Source organism: Passer montanus, unplaced genomic scaffold (genome assembly GCF_014805655.1).
Source record: "Passer montanus isolate IOZ18808 unplaced genomic scaffold, ASM1480565v1 scaffold1, whole genome shotgun sequence".
In the NCBI taxonomy this organism is placed as follows: domain Eukaryota; kingdom Metazoa; phylum Chordata; class Aves; order Passeriformes; family Passeridae; genus Passer; species Passer montanus.
Genome location: NW_024356504.1, coordinates 12,710,354 through 12,732,712, shown reverse-complemented (window position 1 = coordinate 12,732,712; position 22,359 = coordinate 12,710,354). Strand labels below are relative to the sequence as shown.

General features: G+C 51.0%; 1 protein-coding gene across 2 annotated transcripts in view; it reads left to right on the top strand.

Moving 5' to 3' along the window:
- SLC4A3 (solute carrier family 4 member 3) overlaps positions 1-20,243 on the top strand; it is a 33,910-nt gene extending 13,667 nt beyond the window's left edge. The window contains exons 7-23 of one of the 2 annotated variants that reach the window (XM_039712660.1): positions 4,138-4,289; positions 4,895-5,075; positions 5,614-5,749; positions 5,841-6,015; positions 6,431-6,527; positions 8,228-8,412; positions 9,973-10,186; positions 10,496-10,717; positions 11,104-11,192; positions 12,572-12,766; positions 13,206-13,412; positions 14,007-14,096; positions 15,674-15,840; positions 16,221-16,474; positions 16,709-16,878; positions 17,346-17,519; positions 18,250-20,243. In XM_039712660.1, the coding sequence (XP_039568594.1) occupies positions 4,138-4,289; positions 4,895-5,075; positions 5,614-5,749; positions 5,841-6,015; positions 6,431-6,527; positions 8,228-8,412; positions 9,973-10,186; positions 10,496-10,717; positions 11,104-11,192; positions 12,572-12,766; positions 13,206-13,412; positions 14,007-14,096; positions 15,674-15,840; positions 16,221-16,474; positions 16,709-16,878; positions 17,346-17,519; positions 18,250-18,327 (2,786 nt within the window). In that variant the 3' untranslated portion in view covers positions 18,328-20,243. Of the gene's footprint in view, positions 1-4,137; positions 4,290-4,894; positions 5,076-5,613; positions 5,750-5,840; positions 6,016-6,430; positions 6,528-8,227; positions 8,413-9,972; positions 10,187-10,495; positions 10,718-11,043; positions 11,193-12,571; positions 12,767-13,205; positions 13,413-14,006; positions 14,097-15,673; positions 15,841-16,220; positions 16,475-16,708; positions 16,879-17,345; positions 17,520-18,249 lie in introns of both variants that reach the window. The other variant, XM_039712566.1, reaches the window with a different exon arrangement.
- Positions 20,244-22,359: the final 2,116 nt, after the last annotated feature.

The window sequence follows — 22,359 nt, the reverse complement described above, 5'->3', positions numbered from 1 at the left end:
CTAAAAGGTGTTCCACATTGGGAGTGATATTGTTGATAGCCATGGCTCATGGGTGGTTGTGCAAATGTCCTCATCTGGATCATGTGTTAATTTTTCAAGGGATTTTAGGAGTGCACATGGGAGGGCGATGTCCCAGAACTAGCCCACTGAACAGCTTAACACAAGAAGAGTGGGAAAGGAGGGTTATTGTAACTGGAGCTCAGGTTGTCTTGGTTCAGCTTCTACCTCTGCCACAGACTGTTTGATCTTCAGCAAAAAACTTAATTTGCCCTGCCTCTCAGTCCCAGCATCGTGTTCTCTTTGTCATCTGTTCCATCTTTACAAGCCTTCAGGAGAAAATGTCTGCCTGTGTGCTTCTGCAGGGACCAGCTAGTGGGGATTAGCTTCTGGCTGTTACAGTAACAAGTCTGCTACTTGTTACTGTAAATTGATAGGGCATATAATAGTAGCAAAGTTCAAAATAGAAACCTGGAGCAAATTGGTCCCATCAGCTGTCCCAGGCTGAATGAACTGTGAATTAAAAGTGTAAGAAATTGTTCCAGGTTCACCTTGGAAAACATGGATATTCTTGGGCAGGTAGAAGGGGCAGATCACTCTGTAAGGTGTGATAATGCATCACTTACAAAGTGGGGAAATTGGGCTTTCTAGTACTTAACATGTTCATTGATTGCTACAGCTAATACTGTAGGTGCTCTGTACAGTAAACTCTTAATTGTATAATGAATCCACATTGTGGATTAATCCTGCAGAGAGGTATGGCAGAGTTGGACATGGCCGGGACACCAGAGTCTATTTTGTGCAGAGCCAGTTCACTTTCAGCCAGTGCCACTTGCCCAGCTATTACTGCATGGCAATGCCTCTTCCAGGCCCAACTCAGATCCAGGAGGAATATATTTTGAGCAGAATGGAGTCCTTGGTCTCCTTGCATTCCTTTAAATGTTTGGAGCATGGGGAGTGCTGGACCTGGACACTTGGTTGGCAGCAGGGATGAGCTATCCCTATCACAGTGAACTTAGCATCATCTAGGAGAGACTTGGGCTCTGTGCAGGACAGGGCAGTAGATTTTTCCAGAAGCCAGCGTGGGGCTGTATCTTACAGTATGTTGATTAGCATTCCATTTAGTCTAGTTTTAAATTTTCAAGAATCTGAGTTTTAAGTGTCTTTTTATATATTTCAAAAGTCCAAGTTTAAAATCTCTTTTTTCTTGCTGTAACTTAACCATTAGAGTGGCTGGTCAGTGTGTATTATCCTTGTGATGTCAGGATAGCAGGTTGCTCTCTAGTACTGGTACAAATACTCAGATGCCTCTTTCTGGTCTTCCTTTTTGTGGATGGAGGGAAATGAAAGGACGTGAACAGGAAGGTGTAAATTGAAGGCAATTGCCTGCTAGCAAAGGCATTTTTAGGGAAGACTGTAACCACTGCAGTCATATTTGTTATATTCAAATTAAGCTGGTGGAAAAGGAACTTGCTCATCTGAAGAAATCTGACTGTGGAAGCTAACATGATCATATTTGTTATATTCAAATTAAGCTGGTGGAAAAGGAACTTGCTCATCTGACTGTGGAAGCTAACGTGACGAGACCATCTTCTGGAAGAGACTGTAGGAGATGCTGTGTGGGAGGGTGACATACCAGTTCATTGTAGTGGAGCTACCATAGGAATTGCTCTCTGTCCTCTGACGTTGTCACTGTCTTCACACTCAGATCTTGGGGAGCACTGTAGAGGAGCTACAACAAGAGCAGTACTCCTTGGGGAGTTTGTCTTCAAGCAAGAAGGACAGATGTATGCCCTGAGCGTATCACCCTTTGGTCTCAGTCTAAGATCCTGTCCTGAAAAAGGACTTTTAGGTGCTCTCTTGAGCTTGACTTTCCTTGGGGAAGGCACCAATCTGACAGGACACAGAAAGGGTCTCTGTAGGGCAGCCTGGAGCAGAGCTGGGTTCTGCATGGGACTCCCAAAGCCAGTGGTTCTCCTAAATTAAGACCAGGTGCCCACCCTGCTTCTGTGAGTTGTATCCCCCAGCTGGCATCTCAATAGCCACAAACATTACCAAGGAAGAGCAGCAAAGTAGATCTCTCCATAGCCTGCTGTAGGTAGGGCTCTGGAGATGTGCCTTCAGTGATGCTCTCTGACCATGCAGCACTCTGATTCCAGTCTAATTCCTGTCCCTGTCAGTGAGTGTGGGAGTCACTGGAGAAAGTAGATCTCTCCATAGCCTGCTGTAGGTAGGGCTCTGGAGATGTGCGATGCTCTCTGACCCTGCAGCACTCTGATTCCTGTCCCTGTCAGTGAGTATGGGAGTCACTGGAGGTGCTGTCAGGAAACGTGGATCCTTGCTTTTTATCTGTCCTCCAGCCATTGTCTGGCTAAGACTAGACACCTGTGGATGCATTCTAGGGCTGTTGTTGAAGAGCACTGTGTAATAAGTTGTTATTGTTGAGAGGAAAGCTTGCTGTCCTCTGTCTTGCTGGGTAGAGTGTACTTGGGCCCTGGTTTTCCAGGGACACAGAGAGAAGGAGTCCTAGGGTGCATAGGAGAATCACAAGCTGCAGGGATTGCAGCAAAGGTGCCAGATACCAAGATCATCTGCATGGTGGACTGCTTGTTTCATGCATGAGCTCATACTGAGTGTGCTGAAGTGGCTACTGTCTGTGCAGGAACTGAGAAATCCATGTGAAACTCCATGGAAGCCCCACACGTGCCCGGCTCCCAGAAAAGTTCGGTGTGGTTATTGGGCCATTATTGGCTCCTATTGATATTGCAGTGCAGTAAGTGGAGCAGGGAGGGGTCCCGCCATCAGCAGGACGTGCATCAGCAGGGCAGCCAATGGGGGAAAATGCCCTGAGGCTCAGCATTGATTCATTTTATATTTAATTTAGCGACCCAGATTTTCAAGGTGCAAGGCCATGGTATGCCTGGCCTGATGCTAGGTGGGTGTTTCCATGCCAGAGGTGTACAGATATTTTTCTGCAACATCAAAGAGACCACTCAGACTTAAAACCCTGTGCTTTTTACTGTCTCTCATACCCTGAAAGCTGCAGGTCTTGAAGCTAAGTTCAGAAAGATATATGCAGGCAGAATATTCCCCCAACCAGTGGAGAGCTGCCCTTGATCTGCCAGGGAGAAAACCTTGGCATTGTCTTACAAGCACAGCCAGCAAACCACAATGGACCAAAGCTGAGCAAAAGCCCTGACTCCATAATCTAGTTGAGCGAGCCTGCCCATCCTGTAATGAGGATCTGAGGGTTTCCACATTCCTGTGGGTTGTCTGTGCTGAGAAAGATACACTTGCTGTCCCTGGGTAGTGTCCAGGGAAATTCTCTCTGGCAGGCTGTTTCCTGGTGCTGTTTCTCTGGCATTTCAAAAAGGCTGGCATGGTTGTGGCTGCATTTTGGTGGGCACTGGCTAGCCAGCAGCACAGTGATGGGTCTGTAGGACAGCCTTTAGAGCCTCTGCAGAGGCTTTGTGAGGCTTTTCCTCAGCCAGCCAGTCTCTGAGGCAGACCTTTCTGAGGGCATTACAGCGGCGCTGCGGGTTGTCTAGAAGAGCAACAGCTCGACTTCACTGCCAGCCCCGAGCCAGCCCCAGGCTGCAGTGTTAGCCTACAGTCTCGTCACACAATTAAATAAAACCGACATTAATATTTCTTTATGTCTCCCAGAGCAGCAGCTAAATATCCTTCCCTTTCACAGCCCTTCATGCTTGCTGAGCACCAGGCCTTCCCCTGGTGCAAGAGGTGGGGCCCAGCCAGGTGCCTGCCTTTGCTGTGTGGGTGCAGAACTGCAGGCAAGGCTGCAGGTTGCTTTTTGTTGGGGGAATATGGGGAGGATTCCCACACCACTTGTTCGAGTACCATGAGTAAAAGCATTTGTGATGAAGCCCCGAGTGTATGCACAGCCTAGGAGGAAGCTTTCTTTGTGGAGAAGTAAGCTCACATCTCTGGAATACATGAAAGTAGGCAAATGAGGCAGAAAGAATCTTCAGAATTCTGGAGGAGGATGGTGAGTTCTCCAGCTGCCAGGGCTTTGATAGCCTAAGTTAATGAGAGAAGGACGTGCTTGGATGTGTTTCCCTGCCAGATGGTGTATGTCCACTAGACAAATTGGTGGCCTTTTTTCCTTCCCTGTGTCTTCAGGCCACCGCTTTGAAGATAACCCAGGTGTGAGGAGGCATCTGATGAAAAAACCGTCTCGGAGTCAGATCACCAGGACAAGCAAAAAATTAGCATCAACTCCATCTGTCAAGAAAAAGAAGAAGAAGAAGAAGTTGGATAGAAAGCCCCACGAGGTATCCATGTGCTGTCCTCCCACACTTGTTCAGAAGCTGTAAATCAGGACTAGAAACATGCAATTTATAAAGTGATAAATGTGTTTCCTTTACATGACCTTGAGGGTGACATTTAATGCTATTATCCATTATCATGAGAGCTGAAAATACACTTTTTTCAATATAAGGGAAGATTTCCCTGAAACCACAAAGCTTTGACTTTGGGAAAGACATTTAAAAGTCACAGAAATGGTAATGTTGTTGTGGAAGTTGGCAGCACAGTAACATCACTATCTCTGGAGAGTGTGGGAAATTTAGGGGAAAACCAAAAAGAAGGCAGAGGACAAAATTGCAGCAGTTTGGTAGAAAGGGATGCATTATTTTCTCCTTTCTGCCCACACCATGTGACTTGGAGCTTTCTGGTGCTCCTTGTGCTGATGGAAGCTCCTGCCATGCTGTCAGTGATATTTATCCTGGCTGCTTCTGTGCAGTAAAGCTCTGGTTACACATGGCAGGTTTGTTCCAGTAGCACATCAGACCAGGCAGTACCTTGAGAGGAGCACTGAGGCTTTCTGTGTGCTGCCGGTAGAGCTGTATGCATCTCATGTCCTTGTGATCCACACTAGGTGTTTGTGGAGCTGAATGAGCTGGTGGTGGATAAGAACCAGGAGATGCACTGGAGGGAGACAGCCCGCTGGATCAAGTTTGAGGAGGATGTGGAGGAGGATACAGCAAGGTGGGGCAAACCCCATGTGGCTTCACTGTCCTTCCGCAGTCTGTTGGAGCTCAGGAAGACTATTGCCCACGGTGAGTGAGGAAGAGCAGACCAGGGCTTGCCTCTTGCTCTAGGACAGGTTTTGCTGGATAGCTTCTGTCACTGATAGGTCCCTCCCTGGAGACATGAAACAGCATTTGTGTCCAGGCTTCATGTAGGGTCTGTGGAGACAGACAATCTGCAGCCTGTTTGGCAGGGTTTGCATTGGCTCAAGGGTGCCTGTGTTGGTTCCATGCTCTGCTTCACTGGTGTCAGGCTCATGGAAGCTGCAACCCCCAGCTGTGCCTTGGCCAGCAGGCCTTAGACCCATCTTTGATGTGGTCAGCAAGTTTGGTCAGAGTGGGAGATTGAAATGAAAGGAGATAGCAGAATTACCACTGCATCTTGGAGCTTTTGGGTTCTCTTGGGGCAAGGGTTTACAGAAAGGACATGGGGCACTTGGGCATTTCTCAGCTCAATCTGTACCTCAACCAAAGCCTGGCTCCTGGTGGAACAGCTGTGTCCCCAGAGTGTGAATGCAATGGGGAGTGTTGCACTCTAGGAGCAGGGCTCTTCCCCTCATGCTGGCAGGTGCCGTCCTCCTTGACTTGGAGCAGACCACTCTGCCTGGCATTGCTCACCTCATGGTGGAGACCATGATCATCTCGGACCAGATCAGGGCAGAAGATCGAGCCAACGTGCTGCGAGCTCTGCTGCTGAAGCACAGGTGGGTGGATATCTCAGGGCCCGGGGGTTATCTGTGAGCCCCAGGTGGCAAGGGAGGCAGGTCCCCTCATGGCCACCGCTCTCCCCCTCAGCCATCCCAATGATGAGAAAGAGGGCTTCTTCCCGAGGAACCACTCCAGCTCCAGCATGAACTCCATCGTGGGGAACCACCATCACAACCACACCACAGACACATGTGTGCCCCTCATGGGGGAGGAACGCATTGAGATGGCTGACCCCAAGGCCAACGAGACCGAGTGCAAGGAGGTGAGGGTGACCTGGGGGGGGATTACTGTGTCTTTTTCCACACTCTGGGGACAGCTGTTGGCTGACAGCAGGCCATGGTGCCCACCTCTGAGCCCCTTCATGGGGAAACCTTGTAATGCAAGGACTGAGCTACCTGGATCACCTGGAGCGCTGGGAATCGGGTCTCTGCATTATGATTTTGGTGCCTAGTTTTGGCTTTGGACTGTGTGCAGATGTCTGCTTGAGCATGGAATGGCAGCAGCAGCCCTGGCACTTGCAGGGTGGCCTTTGCTGTGAGGGTGCCTTGCTGTGAAGCAGGCATTGGGTGTGCAGCCAAGGCAAGCCCAGATGCATTTGTGCCAGTGGGGTGCAAGGCTGTGTAGGGAGACCAAAGCGTAGGGACTCCACCCTTACTTATTTGTGTTCTTTATGGCAGAAAAACCCTCATCTTCATAACTCTGAGGGCCATCGTAAATACTTGAAGCTGATGGAGAAAATCCCTGAAGATGCAGAGGCCACAGTGGTCCTTGTGGGTAAGAGGTGGCAGTGACTAGTGCAGATCCTGGTGTGGCACCAGAGGTCTGTGCCCTCACTCCCAAGGGATATTTGGTCATCTCATATATGTTCAGCTGGGGAGTGAGCCTGCTACACTCCCTCCTTTGGTGATGGTTCATGTTCTGTTTGTATATAGCAAATATATGTCCTGCCAGGGTAGTTCTTTTCCTAAATTAAAAAAGAGGTTGATAGACACGGCTGCTGGGAGCTGGGGCCCAGCTTCGGGGTGGAAGTCCTGCCAGGCTCACAGTAAATCTGGTTTTGCAGCTCAGAAATAGGTGAGTGATGCCTGAGGGACTGAGGACCACCCTGCCCTTTGACCATTGCTGCTCTGTCTGGCCTCTTAACACCTTGCCAGCAGCTGGGCCCTGTCCCTGACCAGTGTTGGCTGCTGGCTGTGTGTGCCAGCAAGCTTTGAGTTGACAGAAGCAGGGCCTGGCTGGTGGCAAGGTCTCAGGAATTGACTGTGGCACTACCAGGACATATTTCTCTGTAGAGGAGGGCTGTGAGCAGGCAGGATTGAGCGTGAGTGGGCTTGGTGCCTTCTGATTGCAAGAATATTCTTCTCGGCACTTTGCTGGCATTAACTTCTCAGCAAACCCAACTACACTACAAGCAAAGTAAATGCCATTGTCTACCCAGTAGATTAAAAGCTCAGGCAAAGAGGCTTGTCAGCTCAACCAAACTGATGCTTAATCACAATGAGGCCAAATCAGGTTCATAAGTGCACTTTTGAGTACTCAAATAACTAAACATTGGCTTGTTTCTGAGCTAAGGGTGTGTCTTGGGATTTGCTTTGACTCTCAGAAGGCCCAGATTTGCCAGTCTGACACAGAGCACAGCTTTTTGCTGGACACAGATGGCAGAAAGATCAGTAATAATGCCAGTGAAATACCAGTATTCAATAAACATTTGTGCTGGGTATGTGAAGGAAGCGGCTGGTGTGCTGGAGGATGCAGGAGTACTTCCCAATCTGTTAGGAACTGAGGAGAATGCCAAGCACTGACGAGATGCAGACATTGTAAAAGAAAATGTCCATTTTGTACCCATGAGTCTTTAGAGCACTGACTTACTTTTCTCTGAAAAAAAGTAGTTTGGGCATACAGAGAAGGTACAAGGTAACAGAGAAAGCTCATAGCTCAAGGAAGGGAGAACAGTGAGCCAGTTCCTATAGGTTGTTTAACCTGACATCCTTCTCGGCCAGCAGAGTGGCAGAGCTAATATGGGATTCAATTACTGAAGAGCTAAAGAATATGAATGTAATTATTGCCAAGCAGTAAGGTTTATGGGAAATAGGTCATGTCAAGCAAACCTGATTTCATTCTTTGATGAGATTAGAAGTTTGTTTGATAAAAGTAACATGTAAGAGGTTTCCTTCCATAAGTGGGAAAAAACCTTCTGATTTAAACCTAGCCCCTTATAGTGTAAGTAGAGCCCATCTGTAAGGGACTGAGAATGGACTAACTGGGAGGCTAAAGAAAGTAGCACTGCTTACGAATGATCATTGAAGAACTTGGATTAGTCCTCGCTTGAAGTTCAGTGCTGTGTCTGTGGTCAGGAGAAAGTACACGACTGCAGGGCTTGTAGGAGCCTCCAAAACCCCTGTCTCTGCTGCCTGTTAAAGGCAGCCCAGTACAGCTCACTCCAATGATTAACTCCAAACATTGCCCCCTGGTAGGTTGTGTGCAGTTTCTGGAGCAGCCAACCATGGCCTTCGTCCGACTAAATGAGGCCGTCTTCCTGGAATCTGTCTTGGAGGTCCCAATTCCTGTCAGATTCATCTTTGTGCTGCTGGGACCTAGCCAGGCCAACATGGACTACCACGAAATTGGCCGCTCAATCTCCACCCTCATGTCTGACAAGGTGAGGAGCTGATGGGCAGTGATGCTGTGAGGGAGCTTTGCTGGCTCCTTAGAAGGCAGTCCTTAGGTGAGAGCTGTGCAAGGGCTCAGGTGGGTAGGCAGGGGTGAACACCTGGGATTTTTAAGATCAGCCTGGCTTGGCCAAGGTTGAATCCTCCAGTTCTGAGGAAGGAGTAGGACAGACACTTACTTGGCTGGGACAGAGTGTGCTAGGCTGGGTGAAGAAAGAGACCATGTGTAAAAGCAGGAGAAAAGGATGTCCCAGGGTTAGAGGAGTGGTGTTCAGTTGACATTTCACAGAGAGGTGGGGAGGCTAAGTGATGCCTGTGACCATGGTGTCTGGCCTGGACCACACTAACAAAAAATCTAGCAGTTGCTGGGGACTGTTTTCAGGTGTTTGGATGAAGCTTTTTAGCTGAGTCCCCTGGCTGGGGCATCCATGTAGAGGAGCACATCCTTATAGGAGAAATGAGGAGGCAGGAAAGTTTTTCTGCCAAGCAAGTGCACTGCTAGAAGTCTTCCATCTGTCTAGATGGCAGTGAAATTGATTACCTTGGTAAGGAATTAAATGCAAAGGAGAGACAATCTGAGCATCTGCTGTATATATCCAGCACTAGAGGAGCAGAGGTTCACAGGTCCTTCCTGCTGGTGCCACGTAACTATAAGCAAGTAACAAACCTTCCTGTACTGCCTCTATTGCACAACTTTTACTGAACTGGAGACTAAAAGGTTCAATGAGAAAAAGTTCATTAGAGGCAGCAAGACTGAAAGATTCCTTCCCTGAAGATGTGTGGGGCTCAGCTGAGAATGTGTTTTTCACCAGAAGAGGTGAGGTGCCATTCCAGCTTCAGTGCTGTGTTTGTGGGCTGACCTCATTCGTTTGAGTCTCTGGTCCTCTTGCTGGAAGAGCAGAGGCAGCTGCTGCAGCCAGGGCTGGCCACAGCAAGGTTACACAGTGCTGGCGCCGTGGAGAGAGCACAGTATCATTTACATTGAAGCTGTGGCTCCAGGGAGTCTGTGTGCTGCAGGGACCTTAGCTGTCCCCTACCTCCTTTACAGGCTGTTCACTCATTCATCATCCTCCAGCCTTTTCTCTGGAGGCATGTTCCAGAGACAGTGCAGCACTTCCACCTGTTTGCCAGCATCTCCCTGCCTGGTCTCCTTAGTCCTTCCTTGCTAACCTGCTCTTGCTTTCAGAGATGTCTCCCGTTTTCTGCCTACTTTCCTTTGCATGGCTTCCCTCATGCTTTAGATGCCTATTTTCTCACTCTCTTTCTGTCTCCCCTGTGGAGACTCCCCAGTCTCTTATGCTCCCTGCTCAGTTCATGGTTCTTGTGCTTTATCACTGTGATGCTTTAGGGCTCTACCAGCTTCTTCCTCAAAACAGGAGGAGGGATTCAGGAGTGCGGGTCACAGAGTGGCAGTAGTGAGATGAGTAGTGGATGGAGGGGGAGAATGTTACTCTAAAGGTCACAGCAAGCATTGTCTTTCCAGGCTGCAGTAGCTGGGTCTAGTCTTGGTCTGAGCCTTCTCCCTCTCTCTTTTTCCCTTCCCCTTCCAGCACTTCCATGAGGCTGCATACATGGCAGATGATCGTCAAGACCTCCTCAATGCAATCAACGAGTTCTTGGACTGCAGTATTGTCATCCCCCCATCAGAGGTGGAGGGGAAAGACTTGCTCAAATCCATTGCCACCTTCCAGAAGTTGCTGCTGAAGAAGAGGAAGGAGAGGGAGCAGAAGTCCATGAAGGAGGGCACTGCTCAGGAAGCCAAAGGTCTCTCCATTCACATTTGGGCAAGTTTGTGCCTAGTGCCCTGTGTGCACCAATGGGCCCTCCCTTCCCAGAGCCTGGCAGAAGGGTGAGCAGGGCCTGGCTCCTGCAGTGGGGAATGGGGAGCGGGACAAGGGCAGCAGGACAGTGACTGTGGGCAGCTCTGGTGGCTGGGGACAGCTGGAGGGAGTGGGATGTGCTGTTGCAGGGGGCCCACCAGCCTAGTGCTGCTCTATGAGATGCTGGGGAGAGGGACAGCCCCAGGGCCCAGCTGTGTTCCTTGCTGAAGCCTTGCCCTCCATGCATCTCCAGAGCTGTGTGAAGTGAAAGCTGAGGAAGAAGAGGAGGAAGCTGAGGATGACCCTTTGAAGCGAACCGGGATATTTTTTGGAGGTCTGGTTCGGGACATAAAGCGCAGGTACCCCAAATACCTCAGTGACATCAGAGACGCCTTGCACAGCCAGTGTCTCGCAGCCGTTCTCTTCATCTACTTTGCTGCTCTCTCTCCTGCCATCACCTTCGGGGGACTCCTAGGTAATGGGCCTGCTTTCTGGTCTGCTCTTTGCACTCTGGGACACTGGCTGTGTCTGTGTGGTGCTGTTCTGGGGTGGGCTTTGGTGCTGTTTACTCAGGGAGAGTGGTAGTGCTGTGCCTTGGCTGCTGCCTTGTTCCCTCCCTGCCATTTGGCCTCTCCAGCCTCGGCTGCCAGGCCTCCCTCCATGCTCCCTGCCTAACACAGGGCACCTCTGACTGATGGGATGGGGACCTGCCTCCTCTGTCTGGAGCTGTGCAGCCTTCCTGTCTGTGGTGATGGTGCCTGTGTCCGGGCTATAACACTCATACATTGTTCTCTTTCCCAGGAGAGAAAACTGAGGGTCTCATGGGGGTCTCCGAGCTGATAATCTCCACCTCGGTTTTAGGGATCCTCTTCTCCCTGCTTGGAGCCCAGCCACTCCTGGTCATTGGCTTCTCAGGGCCTCTGCTGGTGTTTGAAGAAGCTTTTTACAAGGTACATGTGAAGCAGTGTCTGTGCTTGGCACCTGCTCACTCTGTCCTTGCTCTGGAGAGGGCAGCTGGCATTTCTCAGCTCTACAAAGGGTCTTTGTTACTGTGAACTCCTTGAGTCCTTCCAGGCTGCTCTCAGCTCAGCCAGGGCTGCCCTTGGTTCTGCTGACCCTTTGCAGGTGCCACTACCGGGACTTCTACCTCCCATTGCTGTATCCATTATCCCTTGAGGTGTGACACTGATAACAGCACTCCTCTACATGCTGACTGTGAGGAGAGCACTGTCCCCCAGCCCTGTGCTGCAGCTCATTGGCATAATGAGCACTTGTAGCTGCATCCTAAAACTTTATTTTTCTTGGGGCTTCCTTTGAAGTCCATTTCACCACTTTTATCTGTGTCCAGGTTTCCTTTTATGGGGAGCTCAATAACATTCAGTGTACCCCCCCATTTGGGATGTGGCACAAGTATTACTCCCATCTCTAAGGATGAGCCCAAGGGTGTGTGGAGAGGTATCCTGGCCAGCCAGGATGGATATGTTTCTTTCTCAAGTAGCATGACCTCTTTGCTCTTGAAAGCATCCCTGTATCACTGTACCTTCAAGCAGTGGATCTAATTCTTCTCCTTTTCTCTGACTCCCAGCATGTCTGTGTCTTTGAAAAAGCATGTTTTTTTCTACAGCTGGATTTTCACTTTGTCAAGAGTTTGGAGCTGGTGATGCTGTTGCAGAGTGGGACTTTCTCTGCTCTCCTGTGACTGCACTTCTCACTGACCACTTTTGCTTTGTCCAGTCACTGTGTACAGAGGAGTACCTCTGCCTGTGGTGGTACTGAGGAAGGCTGCCAAGGGAGGGGTATGATTTGTCCTGGAAACAGTTGGTGTGTGTAGATGAGAAGAGGCAGTGGAGGTGGTCTCCTCTGTGATGGCAACCTGGGGCCTTTTCTCCACACACATACAACTGTCTGTACACAGGGTGCTGTGTGAGATTGTGGCCTGTGGATGTAGCAGGATGCTCAGGCTCTCCTTTGTAGGGAACAGGCTTGTGCTGTTGAGTGCATGGAAGAATGGAGAGCTGTGTCTGAGCAATGGCACCTCCGTATGGATGGGATGGGGAGTGTTTTGCATGGGCTGGCTTCAGCAGAGCATGAAGGAGAGGTACTGTTACAAAGACTGGAGCGGTAAAGACCTGCTTGGTGTGAGCTGCCAGGTGTTAATGCAAAGTCTGCAAATTTACCTGTGATTCTAGCCATGAATTCACTGATTCTGTGCTGGATGCCCAAGCAGATGTAAATGCTTTTTTCCAGGACAGTCTTTGATCTTAATGGGGAATAGATGCAGGAGGCAGCCTGAGGAGCCATGAGTAACTCCTTCCCCTTTCCATTTCAGTTCTGCCAGACACAAGGCATTGAGTATCTCACAGGCAGAGTGTGGATTGGTTTGTGGCTCATCGTCTTCATCTTCATTATCGTGGCAGCAGAAGGAAGCTTCTTGGTGCGCTACATCTCGCCCTTCACCCAGGAGATCTTTGCTTTCCTCATCTCCCTCATCTTTATCTATGAGACCTTCTACAAACTGTACAAGGTGAACCTTCCCTGGGGAGATGGGCTGCTGCATCTCTTAATCCCTTAGGACCCTGCTGCTTTAGCACACAGGAGGCGAGGGAACAGGGCCAGCTCAGCCGCAACTTTCCTAGACATTCTGCAGAGCAGTTCTTTGCTGATCTCATGCCTCAGCCCAGCTGCCTCCTGCGCCACCAGAGAGTGGCAGGAAGAGCCCTAATGTCTCTCTCCCCTTCTCTTCCTGCAGGAGACATTAAAGAGGGGCCACTTTTCTCTCCCCAACCCTCTCCAGCTGGGTAGGTTGCGAGGCGAGGTGACGGATGCTGGGATTGTCCGTGCCCACCATCTACTGCCCTCGCCTCTCCACAGAGCAGGACACCTCCGCTTCCCCTGCCCCCAGTATGACAGTGCCCCTGCCCCTCCTTGGGGTAACTTGTCTGCTGCTTCTCTCACCTGCTCAGGTGTTTGCAGAACATCCTTTGCTGAAGTTCTACCCACCAAACGTGCAGAGCAGCCTGAATGCCAGCGTGCTCTCTACAGATGCGATGTCCCTGGGAACCAGGATGCAGCCCAACACTGCTCTGCTCTCCCTCATCCTCATGCTCGGCACTTTCTTCATTGCCTTCTTTATGCGCAAGTTCAAGAACAGCCGCTTCTTAGGAGGAAAGGTGAGAAGTTTGTAGGATTCACATCAAGGACAAGGGACACACCAAACAAATAATGCTTCTGGCTACACATCTTTATTCTCCAGAACACCTGGACGTCCCCCAAAGGAACACCAGAAACCCTTTAAATACGTTGCAGGAGGGATGGTAGCTCACCCTAGGGTGCAGACAAGAGCTGATTGTTGATTATGGTATCTGCACTGTCCTGCTCCAGTGAGGCTGCTGGAAAGTCCCCTGGACCTGGGGAAAGCTCCTTGGATTGGATAAAAGTCTGTTAAACTAGAATATAGGAAGAAGAGCTTACAGCTTTTTCTCTTTGGACATCTCTCTGCATGCAGGGTATCTGTCTAATACCTGGAGCACTGTCTCAATAGGACAGCAGGAGCAATTAGCCAGTCAAATAAGAGCATGTTATGTGGGCAGTGGGATGCACAGCCCCATGGGTCAAGGCTGGTTTTCCTTGCCCTGCCCATCAGCAGTGCTCGGGTTTGGAGTGGTGCTTGGCCCCATCTGGGGCTTCTCTTTGCCATAGGCTCCCTCTGTGCATTCATGGAGCTGGCCTGTTCCCTTTGCAAATGACAGGTCTGTGTTCTGCAGGCGCGGCGGATCATCGGAGACTTTGGGATCCCCATCTCCATCCTGGTCATGGTGCTGGTGGATTACACCATCACTGACACATACACACAGGTAGGTGCCAGCACTGCCCTCAGAGCCTTTCCTGCAGCCCAGCAGTGATCCCTGTGGCACTGGCCTGCTCTTGTGCAAAGGGGAATTTGTATTTCCTGCCTCTTTAATCATAACAGCACAAAGCAAACAGAAACATTCCCCTCATCCTCACTCCCACGCTGAAGGGAAGCTCCAAGGGTCTTGCTGAGGCTGAGGCCAGAGCTACAGGGGCTGGAGTGCCCTGGTATCCCTCTGGTCTTCTAGCTGTTAGTAGGAGAGGATTTAGGGGCTTTAGGGAGATTCAGTGCAGTTCATTCCTTCTTTGCAACTCTAAACATTTGCAGTCAGTCAACAAGACATAAACTATGTATGCACACTGAAGAAAGTGGCACATAGAATGGTTTCAATGGGGTACTTGTCATGAGTTTAGTACTCGATGTACTTATTCTCTCCTTGACTGTAGGATACTGATATTTTGATCACTTTATCTCAAACACAACTTTTTCCCCAGTATACGCACAAACTTAAGTTTGATAACTTAATGTTATCGAACAAACGTATCTCACAGCTTTCCTTTTTTCTCCATTTTCAGTAGATATGGAGATATTTTTGGTTTGGTTTTTTTTTGGCTAGGATTGGGAAAAGGGTGAATAGCATTTCCTGTTCATCATGCAAGCTTTTTATCAAAACAGACCAAGGCTTGGTAGAATCCAAATGCATTTTTATTCATTTGAATTTCAATGAAAAATTTCAGTCTATCAGACTGTAGTAAAATCATGCACTTTGTTACATTCTTTTCATACCCTTCTACACTTCTACAGTTAATATCAAAAGCATTATCATTTTAGTATTAACTCAGCATATGTACAAAGCTTTCCGAGAAAATGGTACTTAGTTACACAGCTTAACTCAAGGACAAACATTCCAGAAATATTATTCATACTTATGCTGATTAACATAAATGCAAATCATAAACTCTGCCTGCAGTGCAGATAGCAGAAATTGCTGTAGAGCAGCACAAAACCAAGGGTTCAAATGCTGATGAACGCAGGGTCAGGATGATGTACAGCTAGGAGTCTGTGTGGTCTGATGGGAGCACAAACATGATACTCCCTCTGAACATGGTCAGGGTGAGGTCATTTCCACAGAATGTGGCCACTTCTGGGGTTTGCACTGCAAAAACAGTGCTGTAAAATGTCTCAGAAAAGCCTTGGAAAGTCTGGAAAGCCACCTCAGAAAATGGTAGGCAGTTCAGAACATTTAATTTAACCAAGCAGAGGTCAAGTAGCATTTTAACCATGGTCTGCAAGGACTGACATGGGAGCGAGGTTCCTGAGGGAAGATATTTCCTTGGTCTCTTGGAAAAAATGAAGGGAATTGAAGTAGCTGAAAGGAAATGACACAGGCCTATGTTAGGGAACATGGGGTTTTTTATACTGAAGGGGATTATCCATGAGAAAGTCCTGCTCAGTTCAGGGTGGCTTATCCCATCATCTGAGGCGTTCAGAACAGGGAGAGCAGGAGGATCAAAGCTGTGTGAGGCTGTGGGCTTGTTTGTATTAATGAGTAACTGCTGGGTTTTGCAACTACACCACCAGAAGCTGAATGTCCCCTCTGGACTGTCGGTCACGTCCCCTCACAAGCGTGGCTGGTTCATCCACCCCATGGGCAGTAGTGGGACCTTTCCGCTGTGGATGATGTTTGCCTCTGCCATCCCTGCTCTCCTGGTCTTCATCCTTATCTTCATGGAGACACAGATCACTACGTGAGTACCTCCCCCTCCAACCTCAACCACTGCTAACCTTTAGACAGGCAAGGCCAGGATGGGTGCTGGTTCACGGGAAATGCAATGGACATCCCAGAGGAACAGCAAGAGCAGGATCCTGGCCATTTCAGGCTGTACCTTGGCTTCTCCTGTCATCTTTTGGTCCCCCTCTTGGCGAATGGTGTGGTGGAGACCTACCTCAGCCAAGCACAGGAAGAAACTGCTAACCTGAGGCTGACAGCCACCATCCCCCTCCTCAGCCATCTTCTTGGTATCCCCATGTGTGCTGTCTCCAGAGAGCGAGTGTTGTCCCCAGCTGCAGTGCTGTCCCTGGGCACTGACCTGGGCCTTGCACTGACCCGGGCTCTATTTTCTTTCAGGCTGATTGTTAGCAAGAAGGAGAGGAAGTTGCTGAAAGGCTCTGGCTTCCACCTGGACCTTCTGCTCATTGGCACCATGGGGGGGCTCTGCGCTCTCTTCGGGCTGCCCTGGCTGACGGCGGCGACAGTGCGCTCCGTCACCCACGTCAATGCCCTGACCGTCATGAGCAAGGCCATCGCGCCCGGCGAGAAGCCCCGCATCGAGGAGGTGAAGGAGCAGCGTGTGACCGGAGTGCTCATTGCTGCCCTTGTCGGTGAGCCTCTGCGCAGGGAACAGGGGAGGGGAGAGGTCAGGACCAAGCACTTGGATCTCCTGGCAGTGTCCCTGCCGTGCTCTGCCTGCTCACTGCAGGAGTGCCCACACCTACCCATACTGAGCTTTCTTTCCCTTGAGCTCCAGGCATAGAGGAGGTGGGAGAGGGACAGAGACTGGTGCCTTGTGGAGGGGCTGGTGTGGGACACACATGCCCTGAGCTCTGTCTGTGCAGGTCTGTCCATTGTGATGGGAAACATGCTGAGGCAGATCCCCCTGGCTGTGCTCTTCGGCATCTTCCTCTACATGGGGGTTACATCACTCACCGGCATCCAGCTCTACGAGCGCCTGCTCCTGATCTTCATGCCGTCCAAGCACCACCCTGACCACATCTACGTTGTCAAGGTGAGCAAAGGCAGGTTGCACAGAACAAGGTAATGAGGAGAAGAGGAAGAAGAAGCAGGTGAAGGGAGGATGGTATTTTGCTAGAGTGGTACTTGGCTTGGTGACCATGCTTGGCTGCAGGTTTGTGCTGAGAAGTGCAAGGCATGCAGAGAGGTGGTACAGTGCTGGTAGGCTGCACCCAGGAGTGTATTGCCAGGATATTGTATGGATGGACAGATAATTTGTAGGATTGATGCACTGTTGAGGGGGTGGAGGGACACTGCATTGCCAGGTGGGTATGCTGCCAGGTAGCATCGAGGCTGATGTGTTAGGGAGTTCTACCTGGCTGTAGAGTAAAGGCAGGTGGACTCTGCAGCAGCAGGTACTCTGCTGTACTATGCTATGCAGAAGAGTTTTGTTTTGCCAGTTGGGTCTTTGTTAATCTGTGTGGAAAGATAATGTGTTCTTAGACTGGATTTACCTACTAGGTGAAGACCTGGAGAATGAATCTCTTCACCTGCATCCAACTGGCCTGCATTGTGCTGCTCTGGGTGGTGAAATCTACAGTGGCATCGCTGGCCTTCCCCTTTGTCCTGATCATGACAGTGCCATTGCGACGCTTCGTGCTGCCCCGCTTCTTCCACGACAGGGAGCTCAAAGCGGTGAGCAGACAGCTGTCCTCAGCCTAGCTTGCAACACTGGAATGAGATTGAGGAGATTTGGCAGCCTGAAAGGCTGGGAGATCATGGGCCAGCAAAGCCTTGAGGGTCTTTGCTCAATAGCAGTAAGTGGGGGGATGGCTTCCTTGGATCTTGTAGCCCTGGGAGTGCAGTATGAGATGGATGGGCAGCCTGGGGCAAGGAAACAGGTTCCTACCAGGCAGAGGCCTGGAATAAGGATTTCCCCTTCCATCTTGTGGCTCATTCATCAAGAAACACACCAATTCCCCACTGAACCAGCAGCAAGAACAGCCCAGCAGCACATCAGAGCCCATGGCTGTAGGCACTTCAGCATGTAACCACAGTGCCAGGGTGCTGGCAGCTCTTCAAGAGCTGGCAGCTCCTCTGCTGCTGTCAACATCCTGAGCTTTTGTTGGAGGAGAGCCTGGAGCAGCACCCAGAAGTGAGTGCTGCCAGCAGGGGGAGAGGAAGGAGCTGCAGTGCTGAACCAAAGCCCCAGGCATTAGAATAGAAAGGGCATCGGGCTGGGGATGCATGGATGGGCATGAGGGTTTAAAGAAGGAGCCTGTTGGGAGGGGAAGGAGCAAGAGCTTTGTTTTTCCCAGCGCAGCTCAGCTGACTGGGTTGCTGTGTGCTGATCCCTCTGTGCCAGGCTTGACCCCACAGTGGGGGCAGCTGTGGCCTTCATAGCCTGGTCTCTGCCTCTTCTCAGCTGGACTCGGAGGATGCGGAGCCAAATTTCGACGAGGATGGCCGGGACGAGTACAACGAGCTGCACATGCCTGTGTGAGCTGGGAGCTGCCCTCCCTGCTCACGAGACAGGCAGCTCACGCCTGCTCACCCCTCCCAAGAACTAACTGGAGACTGGCCATGAGTCACAGTGTCTCCTGCCTGGACCAATGAATGGCTGTTCCATCGCCCTGCAGGATGCAGCCCTGGCTCTGGCTGCCCCATCGCTCGCTCAGCAGAGGCTGTGAGTCTCTCTCCTCTTGGACCTGGTGGGCTGAGAGACGCCTCTCACATCCCAAAGATGTGTGGGTCTTGAGTGCCCCTGGGTCAGGGGTCTGTCCCCTCCCTGCTGGAGGCAGCCTGTGCCTGGTCTCCAGGCGGTGAAGGGGAACCATGCCAGCTGGTGCCACTGCATTCCCCTCCGTTACCATGATGCTTGGGTAGCTTGGGTATCTCAGCACGTGACACTGAACACTCAAAGGAATGGGCTGGAAGCTGCCTCTTCTCCCAGGCCAGCAACCTCCTTACTCAGCTGGCAGATGCCTTGCTCCTGCTCCCTCTGCCCCTTCTAGGAGTGCTCACACCGGGCCTCTGCCACAGCTACTGGGGCTGCTGCAGCCTGGCAGACAGGCACAGAGGGACTGCCACCCCAGCTCCTCCAGACTGTTTTCTGTTCTAGTCACATTCCCACATGACTGTTTTCAGCTCTTGCTTGACATGGAAGAGGCTGTTTGGCTCCTCTCCCTCTCAATTTTCCCAACCTTATTTCCAAAGGCAAATTGCACAGGGAGGGAAGGCTGGAGACAAGCAGGTATCCTGAAGGCTTGAATGCTTGCCCTCTTGCAGGAACTAAGAGGAGTCCTCTGTCATTCTGCACCTCCACAGAGATTGCAGGAGTAAACACTCATCACAGGGCTGTATCCCAGTTCCTGATCCCCACATTCCTGTCTCTGAGAACAAACCATATTTAAGAAGCTACACAAGAAATGTAGTGCTGGAGCACAAAACAGTCCTTTGGGTCCCCTCCCTTTCCCTGTGCAGTGATCCACTGAGTCTGGCTCCCTGCAAGCCTACAAGGGAGTCACTGAAACCATGGCCCCAGTTTTGCTGCCATACTGAGACCACCTTTCACATCCAGTGGTGCCCTCCAGGTGGGAAGGAGCAGCACTCAGGGTGCCCAGCACTCAGCTCCCATCACCTCTGGGCAGCTCCACAGAATCACAGAGTGGGTCAGGTTGGAAGAGACCACAGTGGATCACCTGATCCAACCTCCCTGCCCAAGCAGAGTCATCCCAGAGCACATGGCACAGGATTGTATCCAGACAGTTCTGCAATATCTCCAGTGAGGGACACTCCACAATCTCTCTGGGCAACCTGTTCCAGTGCTCAGTCACTGCACAGTAAAGTTCTTCCTCATGTTCAGGTGGCACTTGCTGTGCACCACACCTTTCCACCTGACAGACCTGCTCCCTGGGGTGTCCCTGAGCTGGCAGCCTTTGTTCAGAGCTGGCCCAGAAACTGTTTGATGGTGCCCTTGCTGCCCCTGGAAACTCCAAGGTTAGTGCCAGGAGAGAAAAGCTGCTCAGCCTCTTCCTGATGGTCAGAGCTGGACTGTTCTTCCAGAGGAAGCTGGGATGCTCACTTCACCATCGGATTTGGGAGAAGATGCTGCCCCCATTCCCACTTACCAGCCTGGCTCCTGCGAGAGATGGTGGGTGCTTCATTACTGGGAGGGTCCAATGCCTTCCTCGGGAGGCTGCAGAAATATCCCATCAGAGAAAAAAGCCTCCCCCACAGCAGGTCCTGCCCACAGCCTGGCCCCTGCAGGGCCCGGGGCAGAGAGACGAGTGTCTCTGTGTGTCTGTGGCCGTGTGTGTCCTGTCCTCCCTGTGTAGTGTAGGAGGCCTGTTGTTTCTGTGCATTGTGACTCTTCTGACTGTAGTGGAAACAGCTACACCAATAAACTCTTCACAGGAACTGTGCCTCTGGCTCTACGCTTTTGGTTTTATCACCAATGGCAATAAATTAAATGGATTGAAATTTCCCAGCACAAAACTTCCTTGCCCACCACAGCCAGCAAGGTAGCAAACCCCAGCTGGAGCAAGGGCTGTCACCATGTTACCCACTACCAGTGTGGAGGTGGGCTTTCTGTCACCATCACTGAGCAGACTGGTTACTGTGGACTCAGCCTCCACACTGGCTGCTGGAAACAGGAGGCTGAGCCCCGTGTTTAACCACATGCACCACAAGAAACACATTCTCCTGCCTGTTTGCATCCATATACATGTCCATGCTTGTGCCTGTGTGCCCGGCAGCACTCAGTGCCCATCTCCTTGTGCAGGCTGTAGCCACACACCGAATGGCAGGCCCATGGGCTGAGCACAGAAGAAACATCTCCATAAACACATTCTTTCCATGCTTTCTTCCAGGCAAGAACTGAGCCAGGTGCTGGCTGCCTGCAGCCCATGGTGTTGGGTTGGATGTCCTCCAGTCTTGCTCTCCAGGGTGCTGCTGCTGGGAGTGTGTGGAAGTCCCACCACCCATGGTCAGTCACTGGCTGCTCCAGTGCTGCAGGATGCTGATGATGGCTGCTGAGGCAGAGAGAGAGGGCTGAGCCTGCCCAGGTACACAGGTGGTGGCCATCCTGTTTGTGAGCTGGGTGTGCTGGGGGGCAGGCAGTGCCTCGTAGCACTCTCTCCAGGGCCTGGCAGCACTGCAGAACCTGCAGGAGAGGAAGCAGCGTGGCTGCTCAAAGAGTGGGACGTCTGTCCAGCTCAGAGTCAGTCCTGGTTGCTCTGCCAAAGGAGAGACAGTGGGTGCATGGAGAGGAGGGCAGCAGGGATGGGCTGAGGCAGGAGGAGTAAAGGGGCTGCAAGGGGTGCACTCCATGGGGTACCCCACTTCAGTCAGAACAGAGGAGGAGGGATAGGCTGCTGGGTGCTGGCACACCAGGAGCCTGCTGGATCACAAACTACTGCTGCACTGCAGGGGGAGCAGCTGAGGGGCTGCCTGCAGATTCAGGGGATGCTCCTGTGCTGGGGCTGGGGAAAATACCCTGGGTGTCTGCAGGCCCCCAGTTCTCCAGGGAGTGCTCTGGGATGGGGCAAGTGTCCCTGATAGGGGACTCACTTATACCAGACCAGGACTGCTCTCCTACCAGAAGTTTCTCCTTTGCTATATGAGAAGGGGTTTATTTTTACAAAAGTAAGCCTGTCCAGAGACTTAAAAATAGAAGGTCCTTTCCCAAAATTATCAACCTTATTATTTTAAACAACTGTATTGTTTAAGCAAACTGTTTGGGTTTCTGTTTCTGCTACCTGGGTTCAAGTACACTCAAGTTATCTTCTCCAGTTATTTTTGTTCTCTGCAGCCAAGCGGGACTGGCACACTGTGTTGTCAGATACCACTGGCACCCGTTCACACAGCTGTATGGCTGGGAAGTTAAGGAAACTGCTAGCTAAAATAATGTCTACAACAAAACTGTGAACAAGGGCCAGTGGCAAAGCTTCCCCTTTCCCTTGTCTGTCTGAAAGTCCTTGAAGGGGCTTTCGTGTCTGCTTTTCAGACACTCAAATTTCATTAAAATAAATTGTGAAAACCTTGTTTCCTCTTCCCCATGAGGAGGGGTTTGGGGGGCGTGGGGCAGGTAACAATGGCAGGAGGTGGCAGCACAGCACATTCCTCACATTGGCAGGAGTGAGAGTGGCTCTGGTTTGCAATCCCCAACACAAGTGGGTTTGTTCAGATGTGAATTGCACCATTTTGGGGAGGGCAGAGCTGATGCTGAGGGGGACAGTGATTGTGTGTGAAGCCCCAAGAGCAGCCCCAGCTCAGGGGTGCTGGGGTCCTGCTGGCTGTTGCAGATGCCAAGGACCACCCTCAGCAAGTACTGCTGAACACTGGGGAACTTGCACATCCCTGCCACGGCCCCAGCCCAATACTCTCTCTCCCCTGCCCTCCATCCACTTCCCCTTCAAAAGAAGGGACTCACCAGCCCCAGGAGAAGCACCAGAAAGAGAAGAAAGGGCTGAGCAGGGCCCTGCTGACCGCCAGGGGAGGAACCTGCTCTCCCCAGGCATGGACACAAACCTTC